Source organism: Rhineura floridana, chromosome 1, assembly GCF_030035675.1.
Source record: "Rhineura floridana isolate rRhiFlo1 chromosome 1, rRhiFlo1.hap2, whole genome shotgun sequence".
In the NCBI taxonomy this organism is placed as follows: domain Eukaryota; kingdom Metazoa; phylum Chordata; class Lepidosauria; order Squamata; family Rhineuridae; genus Rhineura; species Rhineura floridana.
The window spans coordinates 211928433-211947235 of NC_084480.1; the positions used below are offsets into that span (position 1 = coordinate 211928433).

Here is an 18803-nt window from a genome sequence, read left to right on the forward strand (position 1 = left end):
CTCCTGAGCCAGATTTAACTCTTTGCCTAGAAGATTCTCCAATGGGAACTTGTTTCTAAGCCTCATAGCCTTCCTCTCCATGCACTGTGGTCCTGGTAAGAACTGAGACAAGCACATACACATATACATACACACAACTGTAATGAATTAAAAAACCAAAGATGTTGCAGCATAGTGCACATAGGATGGAAAGGTCATTTGGTCCTCTGAAAAGGAGGCTAAAAGTAAAACCCTGAAACTTCACGTTTAAACCCTGACACCTGATCACACGGTAGCAAGTGTTCCTTTGACCTCTCCCCTATAAGTGCTCTGAATTCTTGAAAGGGCTCAAACTCCACCTGCTAGACCTGCTGCTCCCAATACTGATGTGCCTGCTAGCTAGTCTCTCTGGCTGCTGCGTATACATTGGGAACAACTGGGCTCTTTTGCTCAGCGATAAGGCAACTGTTTTGCACGGAGATAGTTCCCCATTTGCTCCCTGGTTTCTCCAGGTAGAGCTGGGAGAGACGCTCTGTCTGAAATCCTGGAGAGCCGCAGCCACTGAGTCAACGATACTGAGCTGGGTGGACAGGCTCTGTACCAGGCAGTTTCCTAGGTTCCTGTGTAGGGTTGCATGTGAGTACAACTGGGCCAGTCCTGGTTCCTGCAGACATGGGGCCCTTTCTTGGACATGCTGAATGCACTGTTGTGGGATTCCCTCCCCACAAAGGTGAGCCTGGCACCTTCATGATGGAGTTTCCCTTATATGCTGAAGATGCATCACTTTGCCCTGATCTTTGACACTTAAGAGAGATATTTTTAGGACCCACCCTATTCTTGTGGCCATAATTTGTTTTAAACTGTTTTTAATATTGTATCTTTTTAATTCCTATAACCTGCCCTGGGACCTTATGAAGGGTGAAAGGTGCCTCATTGTCATCATCACTTATGGGCATGGATAGCTGGTGCAGTCATGGGTGTCCCCTCCTCCCGGGATGCAGATATGTATATGGGGGGATATGTCTTCACCCTCCCTCTCAAATGAAGACATCTCAAGTGTGTAAGGTAGGATACACTGCAGAGCCTCCTGGAATGTGAATGTGGGTCATATGATTCCTAGGCAAGCCAAACCTGCATATCTACCATACTAGCAAGTATTATTTGAAAGTAAGAGATTTGAAGAAGGAGAAGAAGGAGAAGAAGAAACAACCCACTGGATTAGGGGACAGAAAGTGCATGTCTCTTATTTCTTTATTTCTTTGTGATGGTTCATTGTTTTTGCAAAGAAGAATCAAGCACCTTTCCCTGCCCCCTTTCTGGTCTGGCTGTTCCGAAGCTGTTTTAAAGCTGAAGCAGGAAACCTATTGCCCTGGCAAGCCATTCCCAAACTTTTAATGCTTGTACTTACAGCATACTAGGTTATTTTCTGATGAGAGACCAAGCAAAATGGATGCTGAACAGAACAACTTGAGTTGCAAGGGGAAAACAGCCACTCTTCTGCACCAGACAGTCTAGCTGCGGCCACAATGCTGTCAGTGGCCAGGAGAGCAAGGTTACTCAGCCACACACAACCCTGTTACAAAGTACGAGATGTACATCACAAATTTCATCATAAAACATGTTGTCTTTTTGACACAAGTCAAATGCTGTCACCTAGGTGTTTCCATTCAACACAAAATTCTTAGGGCTGATGAAAGAGCCATACTAGCCATACAAATGCAGCTGTAGCATCTTGCCTGGTTTATAATTGTTTTAATTATAGCACATGTTGCTGGCAGCCCTGAAACGGCAATTGATGTGCAGAAGTTGGATGATCCAGACTTGTTAGCACAGCAGCATCAGGTGAGACTTGTTTTTCCTGGGGTGTTTTTCCTGGGGTGTTTTTTTTTGCTTAGCACACGTCTCTGTTGCAAGCCAGTTGTGCTGAAAAAGAGAATGAGTGGGAGAATGAGCCAGACAATGCCATTCAGCAAGCAAGCAGGAGAGGAGAGGAGGCTCAAAGGCTTTTGGAAGACTATGGAGGTTGCTCTGCTCGACAACTGAGTTGGTCTTAAGATTCTCCAAGCAACATCTAATAATGGTTATGTTGAATGGTTGCTGTAAGATTATTGGATATTTGAGCTTTTGCCACTTGCTAGATAATGAATTGGCTTGGCCAGACACTGTCTGAGAGGGGTAGAATGGTAAGGAACCAGTAATTTGCTTTTTGTTAAAAAATATATTGAACCCTGAAACCTGGACTGTTTGTATATGTTTTACTGGATCAAGTTAACACCTCAAGCCCTATTTTTTCCCCACTGGTTTGGAAAGCTGTGGTTTTGTTTTAAATCCAGACACATATGGAACCTTTCTAGATTGTGTTGTTATCAGGTAGGTTTGTATTTTTCTTCCACTCTTATCTAGTAACTATTGGCTGGTAATCTGCATACCAGGCAATAAAGGAAAAGAATATATTCTGAGCTGAAGTAAATTGCATAGAAATAAATTCTAGTCAGTGCCAAAAAAGATATAAAAAGAAGGGGAGAAGAGAGCATAGTTTTGGATTCTATTACTATATGTTGGTGATTTCTCCCAGGAAGTTTGTGTTCATAACAGAATTTAAAATCTAAAAGCATGGCCAAAGTTTGCCCTGTATGACCCAGATTATAAGAAATGCACAATTGCTAAGATGATATTTTCTGTTTCCAACTTGAGCGGTAGCTTCCATTTTGTTCTTCTTCTTGAAGATTTTCTCTGTTGCTCTAGAAGGCAGGACTAGAACAGATGGGTGTAAAGTGCCAGGAAGCAGATTTTGGCTAAATGTTAGGAGAAATGTTCTAATGGTTAGAACTGTTCAACAGTGGAACAAACTGCTTCAGGAGGTGGTGGCCTTTCCTTTGCTGGTAGTGTTTAAACAGAAGCTGGGTAGCCATCTGTCAGAGATGCTGTGGTTGGGAATTCCTGCAATGAGCAGAGGTTGGACTAGATGACCTCCAAATAACTACCAAGTTAGGAAATATTTAATGTTCACTGTAACCATTATTCTGACTGTTATATTTCTATTCAAGGCCTAGATTCATGCACACTTTTAGTTGTACCAAGTTTCCTACCAAATAAAACCATTGATCTTGGGGTGAAGGGTAGGTAATAAATTCTAATTCTAATAATAATTCTAAGTAAGTTGCTTTTTTAAAAAAAGGATTGGAGGGGGAGAGAAAGATTTACAACACAATCCTTTGTTATGTTCACTCAAAAGTCTCATTGATTTACAGCACAATCCTAACCATGTCTACTCAAAAGTAAGTGCTAATTTAAACTTGTTTGACTCCTTATAATTAGAAAAGTATAACATTGTAATGGCATCATGAGATGCAGCATGTACACTTTTTCAAATTTCTGTTCAAAAGTTATTTGAAAGATAAAACGTATAATATGCTATTTTTTCAAGTAATAAAAAAAACTTGCATGTATGCTTTTATTATAATCATAGTAAATGAAATTGTTTACTGTGGATGCCTACCAAGATCCTGCTGTGATCTTCAGTTCTAGATTTCCTGGTATATTATTGTAGAAAGGCAATATCGCTGTTGCTGCTGCTGAAAGCTATACACTCACTCAACTTCTGATGTGTAGACAAACAGGAAAAGGAAACTGTTTTCAGAATTTGCAGTGGGTTCTAGCTACTGCTTGGAGGCCAGCAAATCTATGGTTCACAACCCTGACTTCACTTATTGGCTAAAACCCTGAAAGGGCAGGGATTAGAGTAGCTGACTTCTAACAGAAGTTGGGGGGGGCTGACATTTTGCTGTATATCTCTTGAACCAGACCACTTAGAAATTTAAAAAAAAATTTAAATGAAAGCTAAGAGTGTGGAGATTGGGGTGACTCACCTGGAGACCAGGAGAGGTCCCCCAAAACCAGAGTCTCTGGGCAAAACCTAGAGACCTGGCAATCCTAAATGACTTGCATGGGAGTCACTGTACTCTTCCATGTATGATCATCACCCCTGTGAGACATGAGGCATGGTTAGCAGAAGCCCACCATGATATTCCTAATTTGTTGGTGGATATCTTGCTGTTGGAGTTCTGTTGGGTGATCAACAGAGCAAGAGGAAAAGAAACAATATGAGGGGATTTGGATTATATTTGATATAGAAGATTTGTAACCTCCTTGATCACATTTCTGGGTTAGATGTTTTTGGTTCAGCTTGCTAAAGGGTTCATTGGTTTATTGATGCAGATAGTTGGCCCACCAGCATTAAGTGGTGCAGACCAGCTGTGTAGACTAATACAATATGAGTTTCTGCACAATGGTGAAGTTGGTTACTAGTTCCCAGTTCCTTATTTGTGTTGAAAGTTTGAAACACAGCTCAATCAGAAAATTTTAAAAAGATCTTAAGTGTACATTTCTACCTGTTTTAACAATTATTGGCATGAGGCATCATTTTTTACACCTTGGGTCAGATGTGATTCAATGCTATTTTATAGAGAACACTCTCCTGGAGATAGAGATGTATGATTTGGGGTGGTACAAAGCTGACTGGTAGAGTGAACGTACCAAGTTCCTTATTGTTCTTGTTGTCTGAGGCTATCACACATTCATGAGCATTGCGCAAACACCACAATTTTGACTGGAGAAACATATTGTGGCTCTCGAAGGGGACAATCCTCCAGTCATGGAGATATACGATATGGGGCATTCCAATGCTTACTTGGAGGTTCAGAAATGTAGTTATGTGCCTTCAAGTCGATTACGACTTATGGCGACCCTATGAATCAGCGATCTCCAACAGCACCTGTCATGAACCACCCTGTTCAGATCTTGTAAGTTCAGGTCTGCAGCTTCCTTTGTGGAATCAATCCATCTCTTGTTTGGCCTTCCTTTTTTTCTACTCCCTTCTGTTTTTCCCACCATTATTGTCTTTTCTAGTGAATCATGTCTTCTCATGATGTGTCCAAAGTATGATAACCTCAGTTTCATCGTTTTAGCTTCTAACTTTCCTCTTCTCCCAGGCATTTTAGCATGTGTTTTTTAAATTGTTTTAATTTTTTTAATTGTGTTTTAAATTGTTTTTAAAAGATGTGTTTTAAATTTGTATATTTGTTTTAATGTTTTTAGTTACTGTAAACCACCCAAAGAGCTTTGGCTATGGGGCGGTATACAAATAAAATAAATAAATAAATAATGGTAGTTCTGGTTTAATTTGTCCTAACACCCAATTATTTGTCTTTTTCACAGTCCATGGTATGCATAAAGCTCTCCTCCAACACCACATTTCAAATAAGTTGATTTTTCTCTTACCCGCTTTTTTCACTGTCCAGCTTTCACATCCATACATAGAGATCGGGAATACTAATAAATCTTGACAAGTTCAATGTCCTTGTTGTCAGCTTTAAAGTTGCATAAATCTTCTGTTGACATTATTTTAGTCTTTTTGACGTTCAGCTGTATACCTGATTTTGTGCTTTCCTCTTCAACTTTCATCAGCATTCGGTTTAAATCATTATTGGTTTCTGCTAGTAGTATGGTATCGTCTGCATATCTTATTGATATTTCTCCCTCCAGTTTTCACACCTCCTTCACCTTGGTCCAATCCCGCTTTCCGTATGATATGTTCTGTGTATAGATTAAACAAATAGGGTGATAAAATACACCCGTCTCACACCCTTTCCGATGGGAAACCAATCGGTTTCTCTGTATTCTGTCCTTACAGTAGCTTCTTGTCCAGAGTATAGGTTGCGCATCAGGACAATCAGATGCTGTGGCACCCCCATTTCTTTTAAAGCATTCCATAGTTTTTCATGATCTACACAGTCAAAGGCTTTCCTGTAATCCATAAAGCACAGGGTGATTTTTTTCTGAGATTCCTTGGTCGTTTCATTATCCAACATAGGTTTGCGATATGATCTCTGGTGCCTCTTCCCTTTCTAAATCCAGCTTGGACATCTGGCATTTCTCGCTCCATATATGGTAAGAGCCTTTGTTGTAGAATCTTGAGCATTACTTTACTTGCTTGGGATATTAAAGCAATAGTTCGATAATTACTGCATTCCCTGGAATCCCCTTTCTTTGGAATTGGGATGTATATTGAACGCTTCAAGTCTGTGGGCCATTGTTTAGTTTTCCATATTTCTTGACAGATTTTTGTCAAACTTTGGACAGATTCAGTCTCAGTAGCTTGTAGCAACTCTATTGGTATGCCATCTGTTCCTAGTAACTTGTTTCTTCCAAGTATTTTAAGAGCAGCTTTCATCTCAAATTCTAAAATTTCTGGTTCTTCATCATATGGTTCCTCCATGAATGAATCTGTCATCCTGGCATCTCTTTTATAGAGTTCTTCAGTGTATTGCTTCCATCTTCCTTTTATTTCATCTCGGTCAGTCAGTGTGTTTCCCTGTTGATTATTCAACATTACAATACTTGGCATGAGTGAATTAAAATGGATGGGAATGGGACATTTTCAGACACGCAATTATAAAATATTTCATGCAGGAAATGAGAAATTAAGAAGAAATGGGGTTGCTTTCATATTGAGAAGTGATGTAGCAAAACAATTAGGAGCTACAATGCAAGGTCTGAGTGAGTGATATTAATGAGATTAAATAGGAAACCTATTAACATAACCATCATCCAAGTCTATGCTCCAACAGCAAACACAGAAGAAGAGGAATTGGAGAGATTTTATGCAGAAGTACAGGAAGAAATTGATCACACACCAAAACAAGATATGCTGATAATCATGGGAGACTGGAATGCAAAAGTAGGGAACACAGAAGAACTAGGAATTGTGGGGAAATGGGGCTTAGGAGACAAAAATGAAGCAGGAGAAAGACTTACTGAATTCTGTGAAGCCAAAAATTTGTTTCTTGAGAACACATTTTTTGAGCAACCAAAAACACGACTGTACACATGGACATCACCAAATGGTCAATATAGGAATCAAATTGATTATATAATTGGTAGCAGAAGATGGAGAAAGTCCATACTTTCTGTGAAAACAAGACCAGGAGCAGACTGCAGTACAGATCATGAACTGGTCATATCGAAAATCCAGAGCTTGGAAAAGTTACTTTTTTGAACTACAACTCCCATCAGCCCAATCCAGTGGCCATGCTGGCTGGGGCTGATGGGAGTTGTAGTTCAAAAAAGCAACTTTTCCAAGCTCTGCTCAGAGTAAAGCTAAAGAAGAACAAAGCAATCATAATGCCAAAATACAATTTAAATCACATCCCAGAAGAATATAAAGATCAAATAAGGGTTTGAGGCTTTAAACTTAGCTGACAGAGAACCAGAAGAACTATGGAGTGAAGTCAGAGACATTGTCAGGGAAGAATGCAAAAAGGCAATACCTCTCGTTAAAAAGAGAGAAAGACCTCAATGGATGACTGAAGAAACTCTTAAAATGGTTAAAGAGAGAAGGGAAGCAAAAGCAAAAGGAGATAGAAATACTGTCAGAACCCTAAATGCAACAATACAGCTACTAATATGTAGGGTTCAGAATAGGGTTGCCAGGTTCAGGGCCTGATCTTGATCCTGTATCTTTAAGAGAAGTCAGCCAAGTGCAGGTGTTCTTGCAACACTGTAATGGGAAAAACCAGGCCTGGCCTCCAAGAGGTCTTCTGTATCTTTAAAAGTTGTGCAGGGGGAAGGAAGAATTCCACCTTGTGGTTTTTCCCATTACAGTGTTGCAAGAACACCTGCACTTGGCTGACTTTTTCTTCTCCTAAAGATACAGGATCAGTCTCAGGCCCTGAGCCTGGCAACCCTAGTTCAGAGATATATAAAGTTTAATACTTGTAAAAAGGTTTTCTGATTTCAAACTTTCATGCAGGTAAGGGACTAGGAACAAACTTCACCAAAGCTTGTTTATAAGACAAGTTCACATGCCAGTAACAATGTTTGGGTTGAACCTGCACAGTTAAAGAACCCATTTTTTAAAATTCATTTTCAAATTGATTCAGCAAGGAAGAGGGTGATAAAGTGGTATTTCCAAGCTGTGTCAGAGGAGGATAGTGGTTGTCACTGTTTTAGAGGAGGAAACAAGCAACCAACAAGGCTGAAGTGAACTGCACCTCTTTGGAATATAGAATTTCTCCTTTCTCCACCTTAGCCTGGGAGTGTACTGAGAGTGTGGGAAAGTGGTTTCACAATACCTGGTTATTTGCGACTGTACAGACAGTTGCAAACCTGGGAATCTCACCCAGCTGAAGAATAAAAGGTGATGGTAATGATACAGAATTTACATCTCTGTTCAGAGCCTAAGAAGATCAGCTAAAGAGACTAATGAGTGAGGCTCATCTGAACTATTCATTTAAAGCAGTATTATACCACTTTAAAGAATCATGGTTAAGGGTGCTGAGAATTGGGGGGAGACCTCTATTCCCCTCAGAGGGGTACAATTCCCAGAGTTCCCTGCAAAGAAGGATTAAACTACTCTGAGAATTATAGCTCTATGAGGGGCACAGGGGGTCTCCTAACAACTCTCTGTACACTTAAGAAACTACAGATCCCAGGATTCTTTGAGGGAAGCCATGACTGTTTAAAGTACCAGCACACCCTGTTTATTAACACCCTGTGGTTACTCCAGTGCAGTATTTTTTTATTAACACCCTATGGTGACACACATGGCAAGATGCAAAATGCAAAAATAATGATAGTGAATTAATGGCAACTGAAAAGACTTAAGGGGATGAAATGTGGGCAGCATGAGAAAAAAAGGGGGGGTTGCTGACTCTTGGTGTACATTTAAATGCAGCAGCTGTGCGTTTTTATATGCGTGGTGCATGTCTAAAGCTCCCCAAATGGCACAATCCTTTATATGCTGACTCAGAATTAAGTCCCGCTGTGTTCAGTGGGGCTCACTCCCAAGTAAGAAGACTGCAGCGTTACAATGCAATGCTCGGGACATTTGGGCTCTGCAATGCATTTGCCGCCTATTTAATGGACAGAATCGCTTCCAGAGATCCGAAGATACAATCACTGTCCCTGAGAATGTTAACTTCTGACTGACTCCTGCTTTGTTTTAGCGGACATCCCCCCACCCCACCCCCACTGCTTCTTAAGCCTGCCATCCCCCTGGCCATCTCTATTGCTATGGGGTCACTTGCCCTCTGATAAGATGGCTCCTCTTGTTGATTATTCTCCTGGGTTTAGGAGATTCCAGTTAGGTCAGAATTGTCTGCTCTGCTTCCAGACCTTCATGGCCTCTCTGTCTGCATATCTTCCCTGCATAGATGTGTTTTCATTTCTGTATACAATACAGCTATACTGCCGTCTTTGGTTTAGGGGCATAGCAAAGTAACACCTTGGCAATCCTGTCTGGGGTGGGGTGGGCCTCACTGGAACCAATTTTGACACATTGGTCAGAACCATGCTAACCAACCACGAGGAGGACCCGGAGGGAAAGAGAGCAGTAGTGTAGTGGCAAACTTAGAAGTGCAGGGTCCCTTCATGATCCATGCCACGTCCCCTCGCAACCATGCCACCTTGCAGCCATGCCCCTCTTCCGCCCACCCCTTCCTCTCCCTACTGAATTTGTAATGATAATATAACGATCATAAAAATAAAAGTGCTTAAAGGTTTCTAGATGATGCTTGTTACTTTGAGTTATAGAGAATGAAAAATTAAGACTAGTGCCAAGGGCACCGCTCACAGAATGGCCACCATGCGGTGTGTGACATAGCACATGATGTTTGCCATGGGGGCGCATGCCACAGCACAAAATTAGATAGAGCAGGGCCATTGGTGCTTCCCGACCGCCGCCACCTCCTCATGCTTACCCTGGGAAGTCAGTGCTATGTCCTGCTGGTCCTGTTTGTGACAATCACAGTATTGATTTACACACACACACACATTGTTTAATAATAACGGTAATGGTAATGGGTCTGACTGACATTCTGGTTGGAGGAGCACTTGTTGGAGATTATTCTGTGCCATGTTAGCAGTCTCTGTGTGTGTTCGTTGCTAAATAGTAGATGTGAAAATATTCTGAAAAAACATAGGAGCTGCTGGAAAACTGCCTAAAGATTCTGATCCATTGTTCCTCCAACATATGTTTGCTCATGGAGTTGGCGCTACTGTACAAAACAGTGCCCACAGTGAAAAAATCTAATTTTAATAAGAAAGTTTCATGTCTCTGCATGTACAGATTCAAAGGGTTCCTCCCAACTGATGTTATGCAGGAATGATACATTTAATCTTTGATGCTTAGAGTAAAGAGAAGATGTCTGATACCTGGGTGAAATGCTTCAAATGTCCAGCTGAATTGTGAGTTGTAATAAGGCACATATTTGCTTCTTTATGCCACCTTAAAAATACCCAGAGAAAACCTGCATACTGCAAATGTTGAACAGTGTGCCTGGCACAGTTTGTAGTCCAATTCACTAATAGGCAAAAAAAACCTTGCAGTTTAAGAATGTACCTGTAGCCCACAGATATTTCTATCCAACTTTAAAAAGTTGGGAAATTGGGCAGGTATAGTGAATGCACCAGGGGAGCAGGAGACCTGACCTCGTCTCTGAGATATTGTACTGCCCTACAAATTTGTCAAAATGCAAACACCATTTGGGTTAGTCTTTCACAATTCAATCCACTTGCTGTGTAGCTTGGAAGAATTTGGTAACATGTGCCTCTGAGCATATGGTGAGTGGTGGCAAGGTACCTACCCTCAGGGTAGGGATTGGCCCAAGGGGGTCATAAGGTACAATGTATGTATGATGTATTGATTTCCTTGCATTGACAGAGTGAAGTTCGAAAGAACTTCCTCTCCCACTGGCACCGCTGGTTTTTCTGTATTATTGATCAATAAACCTCTGTCCTTTGAAGCACAATCATTGGTCTGGAAAGTTTTTCCTTCCACAGTACGTTATTTCACCGCAAGGTTTTTTGCCTATTAGTGAATTTCCCTGCTTTTTAATCTGGAAGGTAAGAAATGGGATCCTGTGCAAGCTTACTTAGAATGGATTGATGATTTGCATGAGTATAGAGTTCAGTGGGATTTACTGCCTTGCAATCATGCTTAGGATAGGTGAAACTGACCACAGAGGATGGGGAGGGAGGAGGAGGAGGGAGGCCGGAGGGGAGGAGGGGGAGGGGAGCAAAAAGGGGGGAGGCGATGACAGGTTTGATCATTTGCATCCTTATTGAGTTCAGTGAGATTTACTCCTGTGAAATCATGCTTAGGATAGGTAAAACTGATGGGGGAGTGAGGTACGGCTGGGGTGGCAGGGAAGGATGAAGAAGGAAGAGGGGAGGGGAGGAGAGGAGAAGGGAAGAAGGGGAAAGGCAGGTCTCATCATTTGCATGCTTATTGAGTACGGTGGGATTTACTTCTATGTAATCATGGTTAGGATAGGTAAAACTGACCTTTGGGGGGGAGGAGGGGAGAGGAGAGGGAAGGAAGAAGGGGAGAGGAGAGCAGAAAGAGTGGGAGAGGGAAGGAGGGGATTGGAAAGGGGGAAGGAGGGGGAAGGGGGAAGGGAAAAAGGGAGGTGATGGGAGGGAGGAGAAAAGGAGGGCAGATTTGATCATTTGCATGCTTATTGAGTTCAATGGGATTTACTCCCGTGCAATCATGCTTAAGATAGGTAAAACTGACCATGGGGAGGAGGAGAGGGAGGGGGAGGGGAGGGATTTGGAGGGGAGGGGGAAGGAGGGATTTGGAGGGGGAGGGGAAGGAACGGGCAAGAGAGGGGATAGAAGGGGTGGGTTTGATCAGTTGCATACGTATTGAGTTCAGTGGGATTTATTTCTGTGCAATCATGTTTGAAAATGGAAATGGACTGCTTTCAAGTCGATCACAACTTATGGCGACCCTATGAATAGGATTTTCATGGTAAATGGTATTCAGAGGTGGTTTTACCGTTGCCTTCCTCTGAGGCTGAGAGGCAGTGACTGGCCCAAGGTCACCCAGTGTCAGGCCCAGGATGTGACTCAGGAACCAGACCAGCAGTTGTAGTTAATTCGTGTTTTATTAGGGTAATGTCCAAACAAAGACTGTGTTTTCTCATGAAGCAATACAGGAATACAGGTCCTGCGGCATTGGGAGAAAGTTGACAGAGCAAGGGACTTCTTCCCACCTGTTCTTTAAGAAGGGGCCAAACGGGCGCGCAATCTTTCGCTCCTCCTTAACTGCCCCTCAGGTACTGCCCGCCTTCCCCCCCTTCTCTCCTGTCTTTTCAGCTGTCTGCGTGTGCGCGGTGAGGGGGGAAGCATCACCCCCTCCTCTTCTGAAGTTTCCGATTCCAGGATGGGGGATAGGGGAGGGGCTGATGGTAAACTGCCTCCCCACTTTTTGGCTGTGAGCAGCCCTCCCTCTTCCCCCTCCTGCTCTGAGCCTGAAAGAGGGGGAGGCGTGAGAATGTCCAGGGAGGTCTCAGGCTCCCCATTGCTAAGCGACCTTATCACTGGCAGTTCCTCTGTTTCGTCTTCGCTCCAAAGGGGGGAAGTTCCTCCCCCTTCCCTCTGCCATCCATCCGAATACTCTTCTCCCAACTCTCCGGGATCCAGCTCCCCGGGATTGGGACCCCAGCTCTGCCTTCCGACACCATCCCCCCTCCCAGGCTGTGCCCCCCTCCCCTTGTCTGGCTTGGGACGGTGGGGAAAACGTTGATGGAAAAGTTTTACCAATTCTGGAGCATGCACATCAGCTGCATCTTCCCATGATCTGTCAGCCACCCCATAGCCTTTCCAGTGAATCAAGTACTGCAGCTTGTGGCGTCTGATCCTGGAATCTAAGATCTCCTCAACTTCAAACTCAAGCTGCTCATTTACCAGGAGTGGAGCTCCGGGAGGTTCCTCCGGCCGTAACTCACTGGGAGGGGCGGCTTTCGTTAAGAGGGATCGATGGAACACAGGATGCATTTTAAACGTGTCAGGCAGCTTCAGTCGGTACGCCACAGGATTAATTTGAGTTTCTATTTCGAAAGGACCCACCCTCTTGTCTTGTAATTTTCTACATTTGCCCGGCATCTGGAGGAAGCGGGTGGACAGCCATACCTGGTGTCCCGGTTGAAGGGGGGGCCCTCCTTCCTGTGCAGGTCAGCAACTCGCTTGTACTCCGTTTTGGCTTCGTTTAACTGCTGTTTCAGTGTCTGTTGCACCGCTTGCAATTCCTTAAGGAAGTTCTCAGCTGCCGGTACCAGCATTCCTTCTGAGCTGCTTGGAAAGACTTTAGGATGGAATCCATAATTAGCGAAGAACGGGGTTTGTTGAGTGCTGGAGTGCAGAGAATTGTTGTAGGCGAACTCTGCAAAATGCAAATATGATACCCAGTCAGTCTGTTGATAGGACACATATCTTCGTAAATATCTTTCCAAAACGGCGTTCAAGCGTTCCGTCTGCCCATCTGTCTGGGGGTGATGGGCGGAGGAGAGTTTTAATTCCGTCTGCAACTGTTTCCACATTGCTCTCCAAAATTTGGCTGTGAACTGAGTTCCTCGGTCTGAGACTACGCTGTTTGGCAATCCATGCAGCCGGTAGACTTCTTTTATGAATAACTTGGCCGTTTCTTTAGCCTCTAAGGCCCCTGCACAAGGAAGAAAGTGTGCCATTTTGGTAAGTAGATCCACCACTACTAAGATGGCTGTCATTCCTTGGGACTTGGGTAGATCAGTTATAAAATCCATGGAGAGGTCCTTCCAGGGTTCGTGTGGGACAGGCAACGGTTGTAACAGTCCTGCTGGTGTCCCTGTTTGTGTTTTTGTCCGCAGACAGACAGAGCAGGACTTTACATAACTCTCAATATCCCGATGCATTTTAGGCCACCAGAAGTCCTTGGCCACGTTCTGAATGGTCTTGTAAATCCCAAAGTGTCCCGCTGTGATGGAATCATGACACTGGCGTAGGATTCTGAGCCTTAATTCCCCTTCTGGCACATATCTGGCGGTTTTGAACCATAACAGTCCATTTCTCCAGTGAAAGGTTACTTCTGAGTCTTGACCTTGTCCCGTCTCCTGCTGATATTTTAGCATGTCTGCATCTTCTTGTTGTGCCTTTTTGAGTTCCTCTTCCCATGAAGGCTGGCATACTCCCAACGTTAATTTCTCTGGCGGGATTACGTACTGAGGCTGGTCCTCAGATTCACTTTCTTTGTATTGTGGCTGTCTGGATAAGGCATCCGCTCTCTGGTTTTTGGCTTGGGCATGGTAAGTAATCTGGAAGTTAAACCTAGTGAAGAACTGGGACCATCTTATCTGTCTCTGGTTCAGCTTTCTGGCTGTTTGGAACCTTTCAAGATTCTTGTGGTCGGAGCGCACTTCAATTTGATGAGAGGCCCCCTCTAGGTATTGTCTCCAGTTTTCAAAAGAGTCCTTGATGGCCAGCAGCTCCTTCTCCCAAACTGTGTAGTTCTTCTCTGCAGGCTTTAACTTCCGAGAGAAGTACGCACAGGGGTGCAGCTCCTTCCCTTCTTGGTCTAATTGTAGCAGGACCCCCCCCCGATGGCAAAATCTGAAGCATCTGCTTCCACTACGAAAGGGCGGTTCGGATCAGCAAAGCGCAGAATGGGCTCAGTAGCAAACCTTCTCTTCAGCTCCTCAAAGGCCTCGGTGGCGTTCTCTGTCCATTGAAACTTCTTCTTCCCCCTTAAACAGTCAGTCAGAGGAGCTGTTAATTTGGAAAACCCTGGAATGAACTTTCTGTAATAATTGGCAAACCCCAAAAACCGTTGTACATCCTTTTTGGTGACAGGTTGGCCCCAGTCCAATATGCAGCTTACTTTCCCTGGGTCCATCTCCACGCCTTCCGCTGAGATTCAATATCCAAGGAAGTCTAGAGACTTGAGGTCAAATCCACATTTCTCTAATTTAGCATACAGGTGATTTTCTCTCAGTCTCTTCAACACCGTCTTCACATGCTGGTCGTGGTCTTCCTGGTTCTTTGAGAACACCAGGATATCATCTAAGTAACAGATTACATACGTGTTCAACAAGTCTCTAAACACGTCGTTCATGAATTTTTGAAAAATTCCTGGCCTTCCACAAAGCCCGAACGGCATGACCAGGTATTCATACTGTCCGTAAGCGGTCAAGAATCCTGTTTTCCATTCATCTCCCTCCTTCATTCTGATCAGATTGTACGCTCCTCTCAAATCCAACTTCGTGAAGATTTTTGCAGAGCGCAGTCGGTCCAGCAACTCTGAGATCAGGGGCAGCGGGTAGCTGTTGGGGATGGTGATCTGGTTCAATGCGCGATAGTCGTTACAGGGTCTGAGTTTCCCCCCCTTCTTTTTCACAAACAATAGTGGCGCTCCAGCAGGGGATTGTGAGGGGCGTATGAATCCTTGCCTCAGGTTTTTATCCAGGAATTCCTTCAGGGCCTCCCTCTCATTCTCTGTGAGAGAGTAGATTCTCCCTGATGGGATGCTGGCTCCTGGCACTAGATCAATCGCACAGTCGTAAGGGCGGTGGGGGGGTAAAGTCTCTGCCTCTTTTTCATCAAACACATCTTTGAATTCTTCATACTTTGGCGGCAGGGTCACTTGCTCGATCTCTTGCACTGCCCCCGCTAAGGTGTTCTTGATTCCTTCAGGTTGACAATTCTCCTGGCAATCCTGTGAGGTGAACCACACCACCGCCTCCTTCCAACTTATTTTGGGTTCATGCTTTGCTAGCCAGGGCATTCCCAGAATCACCTCAAAGTTCGAGAGATCTGACACGTATAGCGAAATGAACTCTTCGTGCCCAGGGATTTGAAGTTTCACTTCCTCCGTGGCTTGTGTCACCCCTCCTGACTTCAGGGGTCTCCCATCGATAGTCTCCACAGCTAGGGGAGCGTCCAGTTTCCACCCGGAAATTCCATGACACTTGACTAACTTTGCATCAATAAAATTTGTGGAGGCTCCACTGTCAATTAAGGCAGTGGAATTAAACACCACTCCTCTGGAAGTTGTAATCCAAATAGGCAAGACCAACACCCCCTTTGAGGGAGGTTGGATCGTTGGGGGGCCTTTATACAACGCTGCCCCCAGTCCACCGGCCTGCACGTGGACTGGGTGTTCTAGTTTCCCGACGGCTCGGCTTTCCCCCCTTTCAGTCCACAGTCTCTGGCCACGTGGCCCGGCTTTGAACAATAAAAGTATAAACGTTCCCGATGGCGTCTTTCCTTTTCTTCTTCCGACAGTCTTGGCCTAGCCCCTCCCTGTCCCTCAGTTGCATTACCTGCCATTCCTGCAGAGGGAAGGATCTTGCTGCGGGATGCCGAGGCTGAGTATCTCGGGACCTCCTGCTTCCTTTCCAGGCGCCTTCCTTCCATCCGGTGATCTATCTGTAGGCATAGCCGGATGAGCCCTGGTAGGTCAGCGGGGGGGGAGGTCCTGGCCAACTCATCCAGGATTTCAGCATTTAATCCACTCCGGTACATAAACATCAGGGCGGCGTCATTGTAACCAGTTTCCTGGGACAGAATTTTAAAAGCGTTAGTGTACTCGGAAACAGTCCCTTTAGCTTGCTTCAGAGCGCCTAGTTGCCGCGCTACTGTTTCAGCTCTTTGCGGGTCTTGGAACATCTCGGTCATCTCCTGTATAAATCCTCTGTACCTTCTTAAGACAGTATCCTTTCTCACGAGATATGGAGTCACCCATTTTGCAGCTTCTCCCTCCAGGAGGCTAATCACGAAGGCCACTTTAGCCCCATTGTCTGGAAATTCCGTGTGCCTGACATCCAGATATAACTCACATTGAGCCACGAAAGTTGCCAACTGATCACTTTGTCCCGCGTATTTTGGGGGCAATCCAATGGGAACCTTTACTACGGCAGCTGGAGGGGCTGTTCGCATCTGGTCTATCGTGGCCTTCAAGGTTTGATTATCCGTCTTCAGCGCCTTGACTGCTGCTAGCAGGGCTTGAACATCCGTCTGCAAATCAGCTACCTTAGTCCTCAAGAGTTTCACTTCTTCCATCTCAGAAGTGGGGTTCGTCCCCCCCGCTGCTCCCTTTGACATCTTGTCCCAGTCAAGTGAAGAGAGCGTTGAGGGTGATTTAGGTGGCTCTGTCAAGCTGTCAGGCCCAGGATGTGACTCAGGAACCAGACCAGCAGTTGTAGTTAATTCGTGTTTTATTAGGGTAATGTCTAAACAAAGACTGCGTTTTCTCATGAAGCAATACAGGGATACAGGTCCTGCGGCATTGGGAGAAAGTTGACAGAGCAAGGGACTTCTTCCCGCCTGTTCTTTAAGAAGGGGCCAAACGGGCGCGCAATCTTTCACTCCTCCTTAACTGCCCCTCAGGTACTGCCCGCCTTCCCCCCCTTCTCTCCTGTCTTTTTAGCTGTCTGCGTGTGCGCAGTGAGGGGGGAAGCATCACCCCCTCCTCTTCTGAAGTTTCCGATTCCAGGATGGGGGATAGGGGAGGGGCTGATGGTAAACTGCCTCCCCACTTTTTGGCTGTGAGCAGCCCTCCCTCTTCCCCCTCTTGCTCTGAGCCTGAAAGAGGGGGAGGCATGAGAATGTCCAGGGAGGGCTCAGGCTCCCCGTTGCTAAGCGACCTTATCACTGGCAGTTCCTCTGTTTTGTCTTCGCTCCAAAGGGGGGAAGTTCCTCCCCCTTCCCTCTGCCATCCATCCGAATACTCTTCTCCCAACTCTCCGGGATCCAGCTCCCCGGGATTGGGACCCCAGCTCTGCCTTCCGACACCCAGTGAGCTTCATGGCTGTGTGGGGATTTGAACCCTGGTCTCCCAGGTCGTAGTCCAACACTGACCTGGGGGAGGGGCAGGGAGGGTAGGAAGAGGCGGAGGAGAGGAGATATGGTGGGTGGTCACTGGGCAGAGGGGAAGCCCCTTTCCTTTCTGAAAGGAAAACATTGTGAACAGTATCACTGCTTTTCAGGGTTTCCCCCACCTTTTATTCTACAGTAGGCACATGTAGTCTTCCACCCAAATTTAAACCAAAGCTGTCCCTGGCCACATCCAGACCTTTATTCCACTTTAAACAGTCATGGTGTCGCCCAAAGAATCCTGGGAAGTGTAGTTTTTGAATGGTGCTGAGAGTTGCTAGGAGATGCCCTGTTCCTGTCACAGAGCTTCAGTCAGAGTGGTTGACTGTTAAACCACTCTGGCCACTGGAGCTCTGTCAGGGGAATAGGAGTCTCCTCTCAGCACCCTTCAGAAACCACATTTCCCAGGATTCTTTGGGGGAAGCCATGACTGTCTTAAGTGAAGTCTGGTGTGGGTGTGGCCCCGATTAGGCAAGCCATGCAGCCGTGAGTCTGGCTTTTAGAACACTGACATTTGGTTCTTACTGCGTATTCCCGACATTATCATTCAGTTCAATGCAAAAACATTTAAATTATTTAAAAATCAGCCAGGCATTTTTTTTTAACTTTTAAACTGCAGATAATGAAGGTCAGAGTACGGGGAAAGGTCAGTAATAGGATTACAGGTACTCTGTGAACATAGCTGATTTTTAATGAATTTCAACAGATTGTGAGAACTTTGAGAGAAAAAAGTCCAAAAGACGTCTGGGTTTTTCTCTCTCTCTCTTTAGACCAGCCTTTCCCAACCAGTGTGCCTCCAGATGTTGTTGGACCACAATTCCCATCTTTCCTGACCATTGGCAATGCTGGCTGAGGCTGATGGGAATCGTGGTCCAACAACATCTGGAGGCACACTGGTTGGGAAAGGCTGCTTTAGACTTTGAACTCTCTATTCTCTCTGACTGTTTTGTGTATCACCATGAAAATTGAGAGGGTTGTTAAGCAAGCATTTCTGAGTTCAGGACTATAAGTTTTGTAAGGTTTTGTTTTGAAATGAGTTGTGTAATGTGACTCTCTCTCGTGGCTGTATAATATTGTAAGATATGGATTCTTTGTCAAATTTGGGCTCATCCAGACGACCGCAAAATGTGTGACAC

The 18803-nt window shown here is 44.8% G+C and overlaps 1 protein-coding gene across 1 annotated transcript in view; it reads left to right on the forward strand.

Annotated features, from left to right (window-relative positions):
• Positions 1-1957: 1957 nt before the first annotated feature.
• Positions 1958-18803, forward strand: part of GCNT2 (glucosaminyl (N-acetyl) transferase 2 (I blood group)) — a 120902-nt gene continuing 104056 nt past the window's right edge. The window contains exon 1 of the mRNA XM_061591795.1: positions 1958-2162. Coding sequence (XP_061447779.1) covers positions 2121-2162 — 42 coding nt within the window. The 5' untranslated portion in view covers positions 1958-2120. The remainder of the gene's footprint in view (positions 2163-18803) is intronic.